Here is a 19,005-nt window from a genome sequence, read left to right as displayed (position 1 = left end):
TTCGAATACCCCATTCCCAAGATGTACAAGGAAGGAATGATCATTATCTCGTCCGAACATCTTTTCGGAGATCAAGACTTTGTGTGTAGCTCTCTCTCTCTCTCTCTCTCTTCGCCCTGACCAGAAACCCTTCCTCCCTACCCCGAACGATGCTAGGCTTGTGTTGATTGATTAAAATTTTGTAGGGAAAGAGGTATGGTAGTGATACCGTCGACAAGTAGTAGGTAGGGGGAAAGATATTTCGGGCTCATCATATATCGTTAATATGAAGAAAGTAATCCAAAAGAGATCCATCCAAGAACCAAAAGATCGGACCCGTTGTTCTACAGCTGACCAGACAGCAAGGCCTCGGTAGCTATTTTTCACCATGTCAGCAAAAAGTCATTCTCTTCTTCTTGAGAGAGAGAGAGAGAAGCGAGAGGGAAGCAACAAAAAAAACATACCACTGTTGATATACGCCCTCCTCGCGTCGAGGTTCACGCCGAACCGCCTCTCGAGCTCCTGCTTGATGGCCTTCTTGGTCACCGTCATGAGGTCCGCCGTGCGCAGGATCTCGCGTATCTCGGCCAGCAGCGCGTCGTCGCTCGGCAGGCCCGCCAGGTTCGCCAGCTCCATCTCGCTGCCGCCAAAGAACTGGCTGCCGCCGAACTGGCTCATCCGATTGTTCCCCCCGGGCATCTCGCTCATGTTGGCAAAGCTCATCCGGCTCGCGTTGTGCGGCAGCAGCACGGGCGGCGTCCGGCTGACCTCGTACGGGTTGTTGATGTTGTGGAAGCCGGCCGTGCTGCCGGGCCGCGACCCGGCCGGGAAGCCGTACTCGGAGATGCCGACCTGGGGCCCGGCCTTGGTGGCGTACGAGTAGCCCGAGACCTCGGACCGGGCGTCGTCGCCGCCGCGCGACGTCTGCGCGTCCCAGAGCTCGGCCTGGTACTCCTCCCACTTCTTGCGCGGGATCGAGCTGGGGTCGAACTTGCCCTCGTCCGAGATGACGACCTTCTTGCCCTTCTCCCCGGCGACCACGCGGGTGTTGCCCCAGTTGAAGTCGTCCATGTGCCAGAACGAGTAGAGCGGGAGGGCGAAGGAGAAGACGGGGATGGCGAGGATGTAGAGGATCATCCAGCCGATCATCTCCCACTTGCGGCGCAGGATGAAGATGATGGCCTGCAGGCCGTAGATGGCGGCCAGCATGATGAAGGCCGTGACGGGTATGTACGACGTGTTCTGCACCATGCGCACGATGAGGTAGACGATGAAGGCGATGGTCACGGGCTGCACGACCGTCGACAGCAGGTCGATGAAGACGACGAAGCGCATCGAGAAGCAGCAGAAGCCGCAGAGCTGGGCCATGGGGATGAGCTCCATGAGGTTGTGCACCGTCGAGTTGATCCACCGGCGGCGCTGCGAGAGGAAGACGGCCCACGAGTCGGGCGCGATGGTCCACGCGTGCGCGCTGAAGATGTACTTGGTCTTGTACTTGTTGTGGAACTTGAGCAGCAGCGTCGTCAGGTACCTGTCCTCGCCCAGGTGCAGCAGGTTCTTCATGTGCAGCGTGTCGACGCGGATGGTCGAGTAGGCCTCGACGACCTCGCGCGAGACGAAGAGGGGCTTGCCCGTCTCGGCCGCGCGGATGCGGTACATGGAGAAGCAGCCGGGCAGGCAGGTGACGGAGCCGAAGAGCGACTCGAAGGCCTTGGCCAGGTTGTGCGAGATGTAGTACTCGTACACCTGGATCATGGTGACGATGGACGACTTGCCGTTGGTCAGGGCCGTCTCGCCGCACAGCGCGATGATGCGCGTGTCGTCCAGGAACGCGGCGACCATGCGCGTGGCCGAGTCCTGCGCGACGACCGTGTCGGCGTCGATCTGCAGCATGAACTCGTAGAAGGTCGGGTTGACGCCGATGATGTTGCGGATCTGGTGGTACATCTCCAGCTCGAGGGGGCTCATGGCCAGGTTGTAGTGGACGCGGTTCAGGAAGCGCATGATGATCATCTGCGAGTCGCGCTTGCCACGGTTGCCAGGGCGGGAGACCTCGGACGGCTTGCCGACCTTGACGATGACCAGGAAGGGGACGATGTGGCCTTGCACCTCGTAGAGACCAGAGTAGACCTTGCCCATGTTGTGCTGCTTCAGACCCTCGCCCAGGGACTCGAAGCTCAGCGGCTCCGGATCGACGGTCTCGGACACCCCGAGAATGTCGAGCACGATCCGCGGGGTGGGCCGATCGTTGCCCTGGCCGATAATCATACCGTCGCAGACAATGACCAGCAGTTTGCGCTTGTCGTCGTAGCGCATGCGGGCGGCCGAGTCGATGGCGCGGCGCAGCGAGTCCTCGTCTTCGGTGTAGGCGGGGATCTGGCACATGATGAACTTGTCCAGGTTCTCGGGCATGTTCTTGGTGCCGAACTGGAGGGCGGCGAAGAACTTGAAGCCGATGACGGAGCAGAGCAGGACGGACACGGCGAGGATGAGGTAGCTGGCGAACTGGCACTTGACCGAGTTGCGCGTGTCGACGTCGCCGACGTAAAACAGGTTGTCGAGGCAGAGCTGCATCCGGTTCTTCATGTCACGGCTGATGCCCAGCGCCTCCCAGTACTTGGTGACGTCCTGTCCGGCCTTCTGCTGGAAGAGGTCGACGACGAGCTGGTTCATGAAGTCCTTGTCAGAGTCGCTGCCCGTGGGTTTCTGTCCAGGCGGCGCCACCAGCTGTCGGCCACCGGCGATGTAATTCGTCAAGTCGTAGACGTGGCCGCTGAGGATGGCCATCGACTTCTTGTTTGCCATGCTGGCGACGGTCTGCGGCGAGAAACCGACGTTGCCCTTCTTGTAGTTGGACCGGAGCATGATCATCATCTCGGAGAACCAGTCGGGACGCGGGTCATCTGTCGAGTATCGGAAATCATGATAGTGCGCGTTGGCATCGATGTTGCTGACAAGGTTTGGGGCGCTGCCAGTCACGTTGACAGGCTTGAAGTCCAGAGTGACCTCCGGGTTGATGCCGTCGCCCGTGCCCTGGCAGAGAGCAGAGACCTGGACGGGGAAGAGGCCGGTGATGTCGAGACCGCCGAACTGCAGGATGGACTTCTCGGGCAGGTACCTGGGGTAGTGAATCTTGGCGATGGCGCCTAGATCGAACACCTGGCCGCGGATGGCGGCGAGCGCGCCGGGGCTCCCCGGCTTGCCGTTGTACTTGGACAGCTCCTGCTCCGTGTAGACGTACTGCGTCGGGCAGATGAGCATGGGGAAGACGATGAGGAAGAAGGCAGAGATCAGGCAGCTGAACCAGATGACGATGTTGATGGCGAGCTTCTCGCGCCAGGCCATGCGGACGTCCTTGCGCGGCATGCGCCCGACCCACCGGATGAGGAAGTCCGGAATGAACCAGGTGAGCAGGTAAACAACAAACACCCACCGCTTGCGGCTGGGGCTGTCCTTGTACTCCTCCACCTCGACGAGCGACTTCTCGTTGCCGCGCTCGGCCATCTGCTCGCGCGTATCCAGGTTCTTGAACATGTCGCCGCCGCCGAACGCGGACACGCCCGCCTCGGAGCGCGCGTCCACGTCCTTGCTGCCAAAGTAGCCCGCGCCGGCCTTGTCGCTGTAGGGCGAGTTGCCCATGGCGAGCCTCTCCTTGGACGCCAGGAACGGATCCTGCGGGGTCATGCCGTCGCCGGCGTCGGACGAGGGCAGACCGAAGCGGGCAGACGCGGAGGCGCTGTCGGCCAGCTGGGCAATCTCCATCCAGCACCGCTCGCTGAGGAACACGCCGGTGGAGCCGATCTGGATCTCGTTGCTCGGCCACCTCTTCTCCTCCACGACGCCCTCGACCTTCTCGCGCTCGCTGCCGACGAGCAGCGTCTCGCTGTCGGTGAGGCCGAGGAATTCCCCGAAGGGGAGGAACAGACTGAAGTCAGCAGACCGTAACCTCTGGCTGATCTCGGCGATGCCAAAAGTCTGCACCTGCGTCCGCACGCACTTGCTGTCGAACTGGTTGGCGATCCGCCTGTCGTTGGGCTTCAGGCAAAAGACGAAGTAGGCGTTTGTGTTGGGCGCGGTGAAGGCCTTGGTGACGTTCTCCAGAGCGGACAGGAACTGGCCCGAAGCGCCCTGCTCGGTGTGGCGAGTGCCGCGGCGAGACTCGGTGGCGTCGCCGGCCTCGCTGCCCACATCCTCGATCACTTCGTGGCGGGTGGCCAGCGACTCCTGGCGCCGCCGCATGGCGCCCGCCCTGCCCTTCCTGGACATGACGCTGGGGGCACGCATGGGCTTGGAGCTGACGGAGGCCTGCATGACCGTCGTCCTCTCCTGGGGGTGGACGACCGTCTGGAGGATCTCCTGGCCGAAGAGGCGGGCAATGAACTCGTTCTTGGTCGAGTTGACCAGGTTCAGCAGGTCGCCCGAGATGACCTCGCCGTTCTCCTCGACGAGGCCCTTGACGGGGTACTCGACCTCGCCGGCAAAGTGCCTGACGGTGAAGGACGCGGCGGTGTTCTCGGACAGGAAGTTGCTGCCGGGCAGCTTGGCGGTGGCCGAGCTGACGGCGATGGCCGGGTTCTTGCCCTCGAAGCGCTTGCGCAGGCTCTCGAGCATCTGCATGTCCGTCCGGTGGCGGCGCGTCTGGTCGTCGAGGATGCTGAGCAGGCCGTTGCCGGGCTTGAGCAGGCCCTTGACGGCGTCCGAGTTGTCAAAGTAGCTGGTGGCCGCGACGCTGACCTCCTCGGTCTCGAGCATGTCCGCCTTGCGGTCGAAGAAGTTCTGGAGGGTGATGTTGTACAGCGACTCGGTGGCGGCGTTGTTGAGCAGCTGGTCCAGGGCGGAGTGGGTAGACGAGATCTGAGAGAAGCCGGGGAAGTCGATGACGGAGATGGTGTTGGCGATGGACTCCTCGGCCGCGCAGATCTTCTGGTTGATGCTCTCGATGACAAAGGCAACGAGCAGAGAGTACAGAGTCCGGGCGAGCTCGTTGGCGTTGCCTCGGGCGCCCGCGGGGTCGAGCATGACCGTGACCCTCTCCTTGTGGATCATCTTGGTCTTGTACCCGAGCGTGGTCTGCAGATCCTGGGCGCTGACGCCGAGGAAGGCGGCGATGATGCCGAGGACGTCCTTGTTCTTGACGGCCGTGACCATCTGGCCACCCTCGTGGGAGAAGCCTCCGCTGTCGTCGGCGGTGGCGGTCGTGCTGGACGCCGTCTCGAACTCGAGCTGGCCGATGTGCAGGATGCTCGCGAGGACCTGGCAGATCTCGGCAATCTCGCTCCTGGGGAACTCGAGCTTCCGCAGCGCCGTCTTGAAGAGCTGGAAGCCCTCGCTGTCGTTGATGCCGACCTTGAGCTGGGTCGGGTGGCCGAGATACCTCCACCGCCTCTGCGAGGTTCCGTGGGGCTCGTCGAGGCCAAGATGGGTCTTCTCGGCGGCGCTGGTGCCGGCAAGAAGGTAGTACAGCACGTGGAAGTTTCGCTCTCCCGTGGGCACATCGGCAATCCTGCTGCGCTCGAGACGATGGTCGAGCAATTTGCCTCCAATGAGCATCGGGTTGGTGGTGGAGGCCGTGTCATATTGCAGCTCGTAGAAAAGACCGGCTTTCGAGGCGGTGGGCGTGGTGGCCGTCTTGGTGGTGGTGAGGGTGTCGAAGACATATGCAGCCAACGAAACCTTGGTGGACAAAGGCGTCGAGGACTTGTTGAGCAGGGCGGTTAACAGATGAGACCGGATCGTCGTCTTTCCCGAGCCAGATTCACCCCTTGAGCAGACAAGTCAGCATGCAAACGGAGACAGGTAGAGGACGGTTCCAGGCAAAGCGGACATACAGGAACAAGACAGCCTGGTTCTCCGACCGGTGGCCCAGGCGCAGGAAGGCCCTCTCGGCAATGTCTTCGGCCCCGGCCTGGGCACTGCCTTCCTTACCACCATCTAGGCCCTTGGACGAGGAAGAGTATGTGTTGAGGGAGATGAGGGCGTGGGAGGAGAGCCGGGCGGTAGGTATCGACACGTGGAAACGACTGGCCAGGTGCGCCGTGATGTGCGTATCGGACTGGAGATGGGCGGGCAGGGACGGAAGCGACGGTTGGGTATGGGCGCCGCCGCTCCCGCCGTACGAAGGCAGGTTGAGAGCCATGATGGAGGACGAGACAGCCAGCGACTGGCGTCAGAAACAAAGAGGTGTGAAACAGGCTGCTGTCCCCAAGGCTTCCCGAAATCAGATGAGAAGGCCGACGTCTGGTTGTTCTTGGGACTCGGGGACGGTGCCCACGTCCTTGCTGGGAGCGTGTTCTCTGTCTCTCCTGTCACAAGAGGAGCTTGCCGGTTGAATTACACCAAGCCAAGACTACTTCACTCCGCTGAAACGACGTCTAAAAAGAAAACGAACGTGATTATACAAACGAGTGTCGACATTCAACACAAGGGCAATCGAATCTGGAAAGAAAATCACCAGGAGACGAAGAATCAAAGCAGGCAATGATTGCAACTATGCCAAAAGAGCGTCGTCCCCTGTAACAATGGCAGCAGGGGCCGTCACAAACTCCCATGGCATGGACTGGGACCGACTAACACACAAGCAAAAAAAAAGGGACCCTCCACTCCAGCAGGTACCTACGTAGGCCGATACGATGATTCCATACGGCGGGCGGCATGGACCATTAGCGCAGCCATAGCATAGGGGACGCATGGAGATGGTCCCGGGATGGGGGTGTGTATCGCCGGGCTGTCCCACCAAACCAGGCGATGGTGTTCCGTATCCACTGGCACTACCGCGATTCCCTAGCAGGTTCAGATACTTACGTAGAGCAGGACGAGTGGTGTGAGATCTCAGCGGCCTTGGTCCAAGATGCCCACGATCCATCCTATCGATGTGGGTGGCCGTTGAGGCCTGGCTCCGGTACCAACTTCACGAGGCCGTACTGTAGATATCCTGAACAGGCCCCTGTCTATTGAAGATTGCCTGGCCCGTTCCTCCATGTTTTGGATGACATGCAGGATTCTCAACTCGGCCGTGCTGAACGGCAGACAGAGCCAGGAACGGCCACCATCAACAGAGGGAAAGAAGAAAAAAAAGAAAACACGCCACGCCCCATATCCCGGATACCCCCGGATGATTGGTGCTGATCATGACAACACAAAGGGTCGCCAATGCCAGGGGCAGTCAACTATGCATATTTCTCGGAAGAAGAGCCTGCGTGTACGCTGTCGTACTACCTGTGCTGCTGCATTGGCAAGACAAGACTGCTCGCTGGCCGAGTCCTATCCTCGTGCCCGTCGCGTCACTACCCAAGCTGACGGATCCTTATCGCCGTAACACCAGAAGCTTTGTTTACACTGGTGGCCGTTCCGAGTTTGACAAAACGTGCACCCGGAAACCAGGCGTATATCACGGGGCAATGGGGGAGGAGTTGCCAGACTGCTGCACGTAGCACTCGACAGCCACCGGTTTACCTACACAGCCTGGCCTGCTCAGACACGCGCCCTGAGGAGTATCACAGATAACTACTTGTACCTAGAACCCGGCGAGCGTCAACCTCGGCATGGCCAGTGTCTATGATGATGATGATAATGGTGGTGTACCTAATTGAGACAGCAGCCTCTTAGACGCGCTAGCGGTGGAGGGCTGACGTATCACGGCCTAGAACACCGGCGGAAGAGCTGGGTTTGGAATGCTGATGTAGGGCCAGATATGCTGGGGGAAACCTTCTTTGGCGAGAGCTACGAAGTAGTTAGCAAGTTAGTTACCTACACCACACTTGCTGGGAGCACATACGAAGATATATACGGAGTAGGTATGGAGGTATGGAGGGAGGTATGGAGTAGTGGCAAACGGTGCGATACGAACGGCGCTACCGAGAATGTCTCGCCTTAGTCAAGGTGGGCAGAAGAGGAAGAGATGGTGGGGGAGTCGGGAAGAGTGTTGGGCGTAACTTGTAGGGACATCTACTCGTATTGTAGCTTGTGAAGTACTGCAGGTAAAAATCCCTGCTGGCATACTTGTACTTTTGGTCCTCTTTATTGTGCATGCGTCGACATGGGCCCTGCCTTGGTTGACAGAGCAGAATCCGGGCCTGCATTGCTGCTGCACAAGTAATATCCAGAGCTTCTTGGAACAAACGCAGCCGAAATGCAACAGACCGGAGACGACGGCCTGCAATGAACATTGATTGCATTCCCGTTCTCCGTGCTCCGTACTCCGTACTCTGTTCTCTGCACATTCTTCGACGAGGATCCCAACATGAAGCAAAATAGAGGCTTGGGGCGGCTCACAATCCGCCTCCACCTCAGCTGAGACATGGTTCTGTGGGCAAGTAGAGCCTCCCAAAACAGCGATTGTTGGACGCTACGACGCAGCATCCAACGCGCTATTGGGTTTGTAGCGCCGATGGGGCGGATCTGATCAATGTGGCCTTGGGACCAGGAAAAAGGGGCCCCTGGCGAGGATGCGAGAGCATGGAAGCTGTTGAGAGACTGTGCACACGAGAGACCCTCGTCCGCCAACCAACCAGAGCGCTTTGCTTCCAAAATAGAACAGCAGCAGCAGGGAAAAGTTTTTGACATCGGGGTGGGTGCCTCAATGCAGCCAGATTGCCTGCAGGATAGGTCCAGGCGATGATGGATGGCGTTGGCAGACAGACAAGACAGAGGAGGCCATGCTGACTGGCATTTCACTTTCCTTCCTGACGGCTGCCCCCAGGATGGATGGCAGGATCTCGTGTTCGAGCACCCGAGGTGCATCTAATTCTGTACACAACAGGATTCACCGTGGACCTCGACCGTGCTGCGCCTTGAAGAAGCTGCGAGCCCACGGCCACTCCTCTGGTCCTCTGGCCCTCTGGCCCTCTGGGCGGCGGCAGATCCGTCTGACAAACAGGAATTCGATTGGAAATGACAGCGCCCGTCCAGGGCATGTCATGATCCACGGCATCCTTCTCATGCGGTGGGTCGGCGGGCTCTTCCAGAAGGGCCTGATCTGCCTGTCCACTTCTCGTATTTTTTTTTCTCTTCTTTGCCTGCAGGTCTGTGTTTTTTTTCTCTCTCGCTCTTCCTTGTCTTTTTTGGCTTTGCACTACTCCTTGTCTCGGGGGTGGATCGCCCCTTTATTTAGGAACGTTAGCGTTGTACCCTCGGGCCCTGTTTCCCTTAGCCTAGTGGGCGGGTGTGGGCGGGCTAGCGGCTGTAGCCCCGTCACGCCTATCAGGGACTCCCGTTCCAGCGGGCACGCGTCCTGCTGGGCTGGGATCGCCTTGCCCCGGTACTTCCCTTCAGCTAACAACCTTGGACAGTTGCAAAGTCCGTCAGGCGGGTTTTGTCCCTGAAAACCCCTGGAGCTCAGAGCCCCGAACACCGGTAGTTGGTTTCCAGCGCTGTGTCCTCCCTGGAAACCATCCACTGATCCCAACGGGTCCGATCCGTGCTGCAGCGAGAGAGAATCTTGCACTCCTGGTTCATTCCGGCCCGCCGTATCATCCAACATGTGCCTGGCCGCCGACAGAATTCGACCTTTTTCGCCGTGTTTGCAATGCCAGTGAACCCCCCATGTCCCAGGCTTAGTGGGCCGTCAAGTGTCTGGTAAAAGGGTCTACAGTGGATGAGCCAGAGAAGTTGGTTGGTTGCATCCATGTAGTTAGCTAGACAATGGCCTGCCCGTACGTAGATCTCCTGTTCTTGTTGTCTGGCAGACAAACATCCTGATGCCTCATCCTCCGCTTTGTGCGTTTTGTCCCTTCATTGCCTTGTGATTCTTGGATTTCCCAAGCCGCCCTCACTCGCTTTGGCGGTTTGTTTATTCTTCTAATTGCAATTATCCCCTTTTAATCCCCTTCGAGTTCCGTAGGCCACCTCGACTCGTGCGGCGTAGACGTGGATCAAGGACGAATACCGTCTCACCCTTCACACGCGTTGGTCTGCGAACTCAGCATCCAGATACCTGCCTTCTGCTTCAAGTTGGCACTATCTCACGCTCGCTGCTACTGCATACGACTCTTCCACCGCGATCCAAGCAACTCTACGATAGCTTCGACCTTGTGCGGAGCAAGCCGGCCAAGCCTGGGAAATTCTTCGTTCGAGTGGGAGTCTCCCACGACCTCCCAGGAAATAGAGCCCACCAACAGACTGCTCTCTGTGTCTTACAGGAGCCTCCTCGACGGTTCAACTAGCCGTCAACATGGCTAACCGCATGTCAATGTACTCGCTCGCCTCGGAGGCCATGGGTGGTCCTCGAGGTGCCGGGCAACAGTCGACCCAGGTTTCTACCACGACCCTTCTCAATGCCATCCACAACATCTATCTCTCCGCCCAGCCCTACACGCTCGACGCCGGCACCAGCCTGGTTGTCAACACGTGGCTCACGGCCACCCAGGCCGGGCCTGACGGGAGGACAGGAGGCACTGTCGATCCCACACTCGCCGTCCGAGCATGGGAACATGCTCGCCGCCGTGCTGAGGATGGATGCATCATGCTTGGGTGAGTTTGGACCATCCCGTACACTTCCGCGGCTGCGATACTTTCGGATGCTAACCTGGCGAAAGCTCTCTTCACACCTCGACTCCCTCGCTTCTCGTGCCATTCCTCTCCTCCATGCCGATGTCCATCCCCTCCTCGCTCTTCACAGCCCTGCAAGCCATCCAGCCCTTCATCCGATGTGTGACTCCTTATAATCCTTCTACCCCTCGGCAAGCTGCCTTGGGCGTGACCCTGACCCTGAACCTGGCTGGCAACCTGACGGCGGCGAGCATCGCCCTGTCCCAAGGCGGGATTGACACCCGGAAAGGCCTGCTCAGCATCCCGCCCGAGGCTGGCTACCGGGCCTTCGATGTCTTCTACTACCTGCTCACCTCTGCGTCCACCCCCGCGGAGCGAGAGTTCCTCGGCCTCAAGGCCGCTTCCAACTACACCCTCCTGGCCCGGTCCGGCACGTACGACCCCCCCTCATACCTCCCCACCGCCGACGATGCCGCCTCGGCAGACGACTTCCGGTCAGCCCTCAAGGAGATCGGCATCCGGGGGTCCGCCCACCGCAACTTCATCTCGACCTTGGCTGGCCTCCTGAAGCTCGGAAACACCCTGGACTATTCGGTGGACGAGGAGGTGCTCGATGATATCTGCGAAGACGTCGGCGGGCTGTTGGGCATGGAGCCCGAAGTGCTCGCCAAGCAGTGCACGACCGAGGACAGAGAGACGTTTATCGGAGGACTCTACGAAGCCCTTGTGGACTGGGTCATCTCCAAGGCCAACGATGCCATTTCTGCCCAGCTCGGCCGGATCAGAGACGGAGATGAGTCGAGTGATGGAGGCAGGGGCTCGAGGACCCCCAACACCAATGAGGACAACGGTGACACTGTAGCCATCACGATCCTTGACATTCCTGATCCTGAGCTGGGCAAAGCAGTTGCCATGCGCGGCATCTTCGACGACAGCCTTGGCATCAACTCGGAGATGAAGCAGGACGGCGTGGACGTGCACCCCGCAGGCAGCTCCGTCATGCGCGAGATGCAGAACGCCGTGGCCGCTGCGGCGCCCGACCTGGGCATCATGAACGGCCCCACTGGCAGAGAGAGGCAGCACGTCCTTGAGAAGCGTGAGGAGATCTTGGAAAAGATCGGCTTCGCGGTCGACCAAGATGGCTTCCTGAAGAAGCTCCTGTTCCCCATTGCGGGCGAAGGTATCAACCTCGGCCGGGCGGGCCGGTTTGACCTCCCGGCTATCCTGAGCAGCAGCCGCGTCTGGTACCATCTCTCTGTGCACCCGACCGACGAGTCCCCCGCGAGTCTTGCGGCCCTGCCCTCGGTCACTTCGGCCTGGTCTGCGGGGACCGTCTCCAGGCAGCTTCGCGCCTGGAGGCTTCCCGAGTGGGCCAACCGACGGAACAAGCACCTGGACTTCACGGCCGACTTTGACCTGGACGAGTTTGTCCAGCGCTACGCGGTTCTCGGCTGCAAGGACGGCCGCGACGGCATCGAGAGCTGGATCCTCGAGCGCGGCTGGAGCAACGGCGAGGTCGTGGTCGGCACCGAGCGTGTCTGGATGAGGGAGAACGCCTGGTGGGAGGCCGAGAGCATGCTCGACCTGAAGCCCATGCCCACCGACCCCTTTGCGACCCCCGGCGGCGGCATGGGCGGCATGATGGACCAGGGCTACGCCGCGAACAACGGCAGCGGCTACTTCCCCCAGCCCGTCTTTGCCGACAACGCCTCGAACGGTAGCCACGATCAGCTCATGCACCAGAGGAATGCCAGCCAGTCCGCCCTCAGCATGGGCATGGGCATGGGCATGGGACCCGGCCCTCTCGCCGCGCCTTCCATCGCCCCCTCGGGCATGCGCAACGTCAGCACCGGTGACTACGGCCTGGGCACCAAGGGCGACACGTTCAAGGGCCAGGGCTACTACGACGAGAACGGCGAGTTCGTCGGCCTCGACCCGGAGCTCGCGCAGAACAAGTCCATCGAGACCCAGCCCATCACCGCCACCCGGCGCATCTGGGTCGCCGTGGTCTGGGCCCTGACCTTCTGGATCCCCTCGCCCCTGCTCCGCTACGTCGGCCGCATGAAGCGCCCCGACGTGCGCATGGCCTGGCGCGAGAAGGTCGTCCTGTGCTTCTTCATCTTCCTCATCAACGCCATCCTGGTCTTCTGGATCGTCGCCTTCGGCCGGCTGCTGTGCCCCAACATGGACAAGGCCTGGTCTCAGACCGAGGTCGCCACCCACACGGGCGACGACGACTTCTGGGTGTCTATCCACGGCAGGGTGTACGACATCTCCAAGTGGTGGCGGATCGACCACAGCGACATCCTCGGGCGCCCCGCCGACAAGGAGGCGATGCAGCCCCTCGCCGGCCTCAACATGGACGGCTACTTCATGCCCCTCCTGACCCAGAGCTGCCCCGGCCTGAACATCGAGTCCTACGTCACGCTGACCCCCAACCAGACGCTGGAGTACCCCAACGCCGCCCACGTCTACGGCAGTCTCCAGCCGGTCATCAACAGCGCGCTGCGCAGCGACGACTGGTACTCCAAGGTGTTCCAGCCCAAGATCAAGGAGTTCTACCACGGCGATCTCGTCTGGGACACCGGCATGGTCGCGTCGGACGGCAAGAACAACAACCACCAGTGGTTTATCTGGAACAACAAGATCTACGACATCACCAACTATGTGTACACCCTCAAGCTCCAGAACAACCTGGCGGCCTTTGCGTTCATGAACAAGGACATTACCGACGCCGTCAAGAACGGCCCCGGAACCGATCTGACCGAGACCTTCAACAAGCTCGTCTCCAACGCCGCGGGCAACGACACGGCGACCGCCAACCTCCTGAATACCCTGAACTGTATCGAGAATACCTTCTACATCGGCATTCCCGACTTCCGCAAGTCGGCGCGCTGCCTGGTCAACAACTACATCCTGCTGGCTTTCACCATTGTCGTCTGCTCCATCATCGGCATCAAGTTCATCTCGGCCCTGCAGTTCGGTTCCAAGCGGCGCCCTGCACCCCAGGACAAGTTTGTCATCTGCCAGGTCCCGGCCTACACCGAGGGTGAAGATTCGCTGCGCAAGGCTCTGGATTCGCTCACTGCGCTCCAGTACGACAACAAGCGGAAGCTGATCTGCGTCATTTGCGATGGCATCATCGTCGGTGCCGGCAACGACCGCCCTACGCCCAAGATCGTCCTGGATATCCTCGGCGTCGATCCCAAGGTCGACCCGCCCGCGCTGCCCTTCAAGTCGGTCGGGACGGGCAGCGAGCAGCTCAACTACGGCAAGGTGTACTCGGGCCTGTACGAGTTCGAGGGCAACGTCGTTCCCTACATGGTCGTCGTCAAGGTCGGCAAGGAGTCGGAGCGGGCCAAGCCCAAGCCCGGCAACCGCGGCAAGCGTGACTCGCAGGTCCTGCTCATGAGCTTCCTCAACCGGGTGCACCACCGCGCCCCGATGAACCCGCTCGAGCTCGAGATGTTCCACCAGATCAACAACATCATCGGCGTCGACCCGGAGCTGTACGAGTATCTCCTGATGGTCGATGCCGATACCTGCGTGCGCGAGGATTCCCTCAACAGGCTCGTGGCCGCCTGCGCCAACGACGCCAAGATTGCTGGCATCTGCGGTGAGACGAGCTTGCAGAATGAGGATCTCTCGTGGTGGACTATGATTCAGGTCTACGAATACTTCATTTCCCACCATCTCGCCAAGGCCTTCGAATCCCTCTTTGGCAGTGTCACCTGTTTGCCCGGTTGGTAAGTCTAAAACATATATTGTAGTTTCTCAACCCAACACAAACGCTAACATGCACCAAATAGTTTCTCCATGTACCGTCTCCGCACCGTCGACAAGGGCAAGCCGCTCATCATCTCGGACGCCGTCATTCGCGAGTACGCCGACTGCAACGTGGACACGCTCCACAAGAAGAACCTGCTGTCCCTCGGAGAGGATCGCTTCCTGACGACCCTCATGACCAAGAACTTCCCCTTCATGTCGTACAAGTTCATCCCGGACGCGTACTGCCAGACCGCGGCCCCGGAGAAGTGGTCCGTGCTGCTGTCGCAGCGGCGCCGCTGGATCAACTCGACCATCCACAACCTGATGGAGCTGATGCGGCTCAAGGAGATGTGCGGCTTCTGCTGCTTCAGCATGCGCTTCGTCGTCTTCATCGACCTCTTCGGCACCATCACGCTGCCCTTCACGTGCGTCTACCTCGTCTACATGATCTACATGGTCTCGACGCACCAGAGCGCGCTGCCCATCATCTCGATCGCCATGCTGGCGGGCGTCTACGGCCTGCAGGCGCTCATCTTCATCCTCAAGCGGCAGTGGCAGCACATCGGCTGGATGATCATCTACATCCTGGCCTTCCCCGTCTACTCGTTCATCCTGCCCATCTACTCCTTCTGGAACCAGGACAACTTCTCGTGGGGCAACACGCGCATCGTCATCGGCGAGACGGGCAAGAAGCAGGTCGTGGCCGTCGACGACGGCGACGGCGGCTTCGACCCGCGCTCCATCCCGCTCCAGCGCTGGGACGACTACGCCGCCGCCAACGGCCTCCCCGGCCGCCGCGGCATGCACTCGGAGAAGATGCGCGAAGGCGGCCCCTACGACGACGGCTACGAGATGGACGACATGAAGTCGGTCTACTCGTCCGTCCGCCAGCCCTCCATCCTGACGGGGCTCGGCGGCGGCCAGGGCGGCGCCCGCGGCACCTACATGCCCCCGCAGTCGCCGGGCCCCTACCAGAGCCTGACGCGCAACTCGACGATGCCGGCTGTGGGCGGTGCGCAGCAGCAGCCCTACACCGACTACCCCTCCGGCGGGCTCCCGCACCGCCAGTCCGTGGCCAGCATGGGCACCGGCATCCAGCGCATGCAGTCCCCCTTCACGGACGTGCCCCTCGGCGGCCAGCGCTCCATGAGCAACCTGCGCGCCGTGTCCAACACCTCGCCCCAGCTCGCCGCCGGCGGCGGCGCCAACCCGCGCGCCTCGGCGACCATGAGCACGCTGGGCTACGCCGGCGGCGCGCGCTCGCCGCTCGGCGGCATGGACGCGGCGCACCAGTCGGCGCTGTCGTTCGACTTCCAGCGCGGGCACGCCGCGGGGCCGGACGACGGCATGATCGTCGAGGCGATCCAGGGCGTGCTGCGCGAGGTCGACCTCGACACCGTCACCAAGAAGCAGGTGCGCGCGCTCGTCGAGCAGCGGCTGCAGACGGAGCTCGTGGGCGAGAGGCGGACGTTTATGGACAGGCAGATTGACAACGAGCTCGCTAATATGTAGGGCGTGAAGAAAGTGGTCTGTGTGTGTGTGTGTGTGTGTGTGGTATTGGCTTGCGAATCTTGGGGGAGGGGATGTGTTGGCGGAGGTGTACTTCATGTGTCATGACTTGACAAAAACAAAATCTCGCTTTTGGAAAACCTTCCTTTGCGCGAAGCGGCGTTTGAAATTCCTGTTTCTTCATTCCGGATCCATACATTACATCTCTCGCCATCTCTCTCTCTCTCTCTCTCTTAATTACTTCATTTTCCTTGTCACAATAGTTTCTCATGGGGGGGGGGGGGATAGGGGATCTACAGTCTTTGTCTTTGCCATACAGCAGGAAACCCTGGTGCGAGCTCGGAGCTCGTTCGATCATTGGATATAAGAATATAATTGCATATTAAATCACATCTCTTGTTGATTCCGGGTCTCTCGGTGTGATCGTGGTCTCCTGAGCACTCCTGAGTGTACACAGCGCTGTCTATGTAGGTATAGGTTTCTGAAAGTCGCATCCATGTTGGGCACAGAGGATTTATGAAACCCTTCTTTTTTCCTTGGTTATTATGCTTCTAATCGTTCAAAATTGGTTGGTATCATCTACTATATCAACGCCGACCTCCTCACCCATCGCTGCCCCTTCTAAGACTTTACCGCAGGGGCAGTATTTTGCCTACACATATATATCCCTCACATCAGCAAACCAACTTTTACACTCGCGGGTTATCCGCACAAAATCTCAAGAAGCAAAGTAAAGGACTCACTCGATCTTGCCCACGCCCTTGAGACGCAGGTACACGTCCGTGCCCCAGCCGTACAGGCTCTGCACGGCGATCCCGCCGCCAAAGTACTCGGCGTAGGCCCGGCTCAGCGGCAGCCCGTAGCCCAGCCCCGCGATGGAGCTCTGGCCGTTGCTCGCGCTCGCGATGACGTTGAGCCCGTCGCCCCCGGAGGCGTCCTCGTCGTGCTCCGAGAAGGTGGTGAACGAGTACGACCAGACGCTCGGCAGCACCTCGGGGCTGATTCCGCCGCCGCGGTCGCGGATGCGGATCGTCACGCCCGGCGCGTTGTCGTCGAGCGGCCGTATGCGGCCGCTCTGGAAGGCGCCGCGGTCCTCGGACGGCAGGTCCAGCTTGACGGGCCCTTCGTCGCGGCGCAGGACGGCGTCGGGCGGCTCCGGCGCGATGGTGATGACGACGGGCTCCTCGTGCATCTTGTTCTCGACGACGGCGCGGAAGGCGTTCTTGAGCAGCTCGGTGACGATGTACTCGAGGTGCATGGGCACAAAGGCAAAGGTCGTGTCGGGCTCGCCGTCGATGACCCAGCGCGGGCGCACGCCGTATTTCAGCTCGCAGATGTCGGCCACGAAGCCGCCGCACGAGTCGATCGTCTGCGCGGGCCGCAGGGCCGTGTCGATGACGCCGATGTAGGTCGGGTGCTCCGGGCAGGGCGTCGGGCTGTCCTCGGGGCTGAAGAAGGGCTTGCTGCTGAAGTGCAGGGCGATGTGCTGCTCGGCGATGAGGCGGGTGCCGATGCGGGCGCGCAGGTGCTCGTCGAGGAAGGCGGTGACGTCGTTGGGGTTGATATAGCGCCGGCACTCGAGGAAGCCCTGGGCGAGGACCGGGATGGTGTCCTGGTGCGTGGCCACGAGCTCGGCCAGGACCTCGGTGAAGGCGATCTCGTCGTCGAGGGTGGAGATGGTGCGCTCGCGCCACGGCAGGAGGGTGGACAGGCTGTGTTGGTAGTTGTTGTAGATCTTGGATATGTGCGGGTTGGAGACGACTATGTAGGGGAGGTTGCGCAGGGCCTGGAGGCGCTTTGCGAGGCGGATGGGAATGAGGGAGAGGGAAAAGTTGGCCGACTGGAGCAGGGCCTCGGCGTTCAACGGTGGACGGCCATGTCTGAGTGAAGAAGTGTGTTAGACTTGTCTGATTATGTGTAACAACCCTCAAGATCCCAGGTGCATCTGTGCGACCGGTGTGGTGGCAAGTCTGTGGGTGTAAAGTTGCAGGCCGAGAAAGAGAGCCACGATGACTCCTCCAGCGCCTAAAGGACCAGTGCACGTCCAATCTTACCTGACAAGATCCGCCAGACTCAATGGGTGCAGGCGCTGCTTTGCCAGTCGGGGGACGTCGTCCTCGAAGCTTTCCTGTGCCGCTGAGCCATGGCGATGGGGCCTCGATTTGCTCTGGTGATGCTTGTGCTGTGCTTGTGCGTGCGCCGAAGACAGCAGCCGTCGAGAGGACGAAACTGGTCTCGTGATGAGCTTGAACGGCCGCGAAGGCCAGGCGAGAGGTCTCATATCGGCATTGCCCGCTACCTCTCGAGCTCCGATGCAGAATTGCTAGCCGCGAAGGAGTGTAGGTGTAGCATGTGCGTGTCGTGCCTGCAAGACCGTATGGTTTCTTTACACGATGACGGAGTTGCAAGAGGCCAAGCTTTGACCGGAGAAGGTCTGGATCGGGCGGTGAGATCATTGCCGGCTCCGCCCTTACAGGGGTTTCTTACAGGGAACGGCTCCTAGACCGTGCCTTATCTCGCACCGCACCCCCCCGCCTTTTGGCGCTCACACGCCAAACGGCGAGGATCGGTGCTTGGGATGTGATGTCGAAGTCGAGAACAGCAGTCGAGAACAGCACTGAGAGGACTTCACATAGTGTAGTCGAGAAATAATGGCTTGATCCAGATGAAATGGTTTATTAAAACAATGTTCTTGCGCAAGCCAAAAAAGTGCAACAGTTGATCATGACATAACGCGTGCAGAGCTCTCTATTGGGTGTCCCTGAAACAGCTCCTCTCGTCGTGCATGTGCTTATTGGATCTTGACCTCCTGGTCCTTCTCAACAGCCTTGACGTGCTCGTGCTTCTCGAGCGTAGCAACCGAGTCCTCGGGGAAGGTGACGCTGTGCATTGGGCATGGTCAGTCACTAAAAGATAGCCCTGTCTACGAAGACGTCACTCACGAGAAGCCCTTGATCAAGGCATATTCGTGGCCGATCTTGCCGCCCTGGTCAGTGGCGTGCTTCTTCGCACTGCAGTTGTGACTAGTAGTCAGCTTGGGAGCCCAGCGTCAGAGCAAGGAGAGCAAGGGACACTCTTACGCCGCAACTTGTTCAGGAGTGGCATCGTCCTTGCAGGTAACCTAGCAGGATCGACAACTGTCAGCGGTGCATCGCCAAGCCAACGCAAGTGGACGATTCCATACAATGTAGGTCGGCATGATTGCAGCGGTTGAAGAAGAAAGGCTCTTGTTTGGAAGTGCAGATGCAAGATCTAGAGTCAAAC

General features: G+C 60.1%; 3 protein-coding genes across 3 annotated transcripts; 1 reads left to right on the top strand and 2 right to left on the bottom strand.

The window, feature by feature from the left end:
• Positions 1-323: 323 nt before the first annotated feature.
• E0L32_010663 (uncharacterized protein) lies at positions 324-6,115 on the bottom strand (the record flags this gene model as incomplete). The annotated part of the gene is made up of 3 exons (XM_031133305.1): positions 324-355; positions 444-5,740; positions 5,808-6,115. 3 exons carry the CDS (start codon positions 6,113-6,115, stop codon positions 324-326), a joined length of 5,637 nt encoding a protein of 1,878 aa, XP_030989376.1.
• A 4,032-nt stretch (positions 6,116-10,147) lies between these two features.
• On the top strand, positions 10,148-15,744 carry E0L32_010662 (uncharacterized protein; the record flags this gene model as incomplete). Its single annotated transcript, XM_031133304.1, has 3 exons — positions 10,148-10,446; positions 10,512-14,210; positions 14,274-15,744. The coding sequence occupies 3 exons, from the start codon at positions 10,148-10,150 to the stop codon at positions 15,742-15,744; spliced, it is 5,469 nt and encodes a 1,822-aa protein (XP_030989375.1).
• Positions 15,745-16,480: 736 nt separating this feature from the next.
• On the bottom strand, positions 16,481-18,940 carry E0L32_010661 (uncharacterized protein; the record flags this gene model as incomplete). The annotated part of the gene is made up of 6 exons (XM_031133303.1): positions 16,481-17,621; positions 17,796-18,064; positions 18,548-18,623; positions 18,684-18,752; positions 18,822-18,862; positions 18,926-18,940. 6 exons carry the CDS (start codon positions 18,938-18,940, stop codon positions 16,481-16,483), a joined length of 1,611 nt encoding a protein of 536 aa, XP_030989374.1.
• Positions 18,941-19,005: the final 65 nt, after the last annotated feature.

This window comes from Thyridium curvatum (assembly GCF_004353045.1).
Source record: "Thyridium curvatum strain D216 chromosome Unknown NODE_88_length_166537_cov_86.287828, whole genome shotgun sequence".
In the NCBI taxonomy this organism is placed as follows: domain Eukaryota; kingdom Fungi; phylum Ascomycota; class Sordariomycetes; order Thyridiales; family Thyridiaceae; genus Thyridium; species Thyridium curvatum.
The sequence above is the reverse complement of the archived record's forward strand: the minus strand, read 5'-3'. Positions and strand labels throughout refer to the sequence as shown.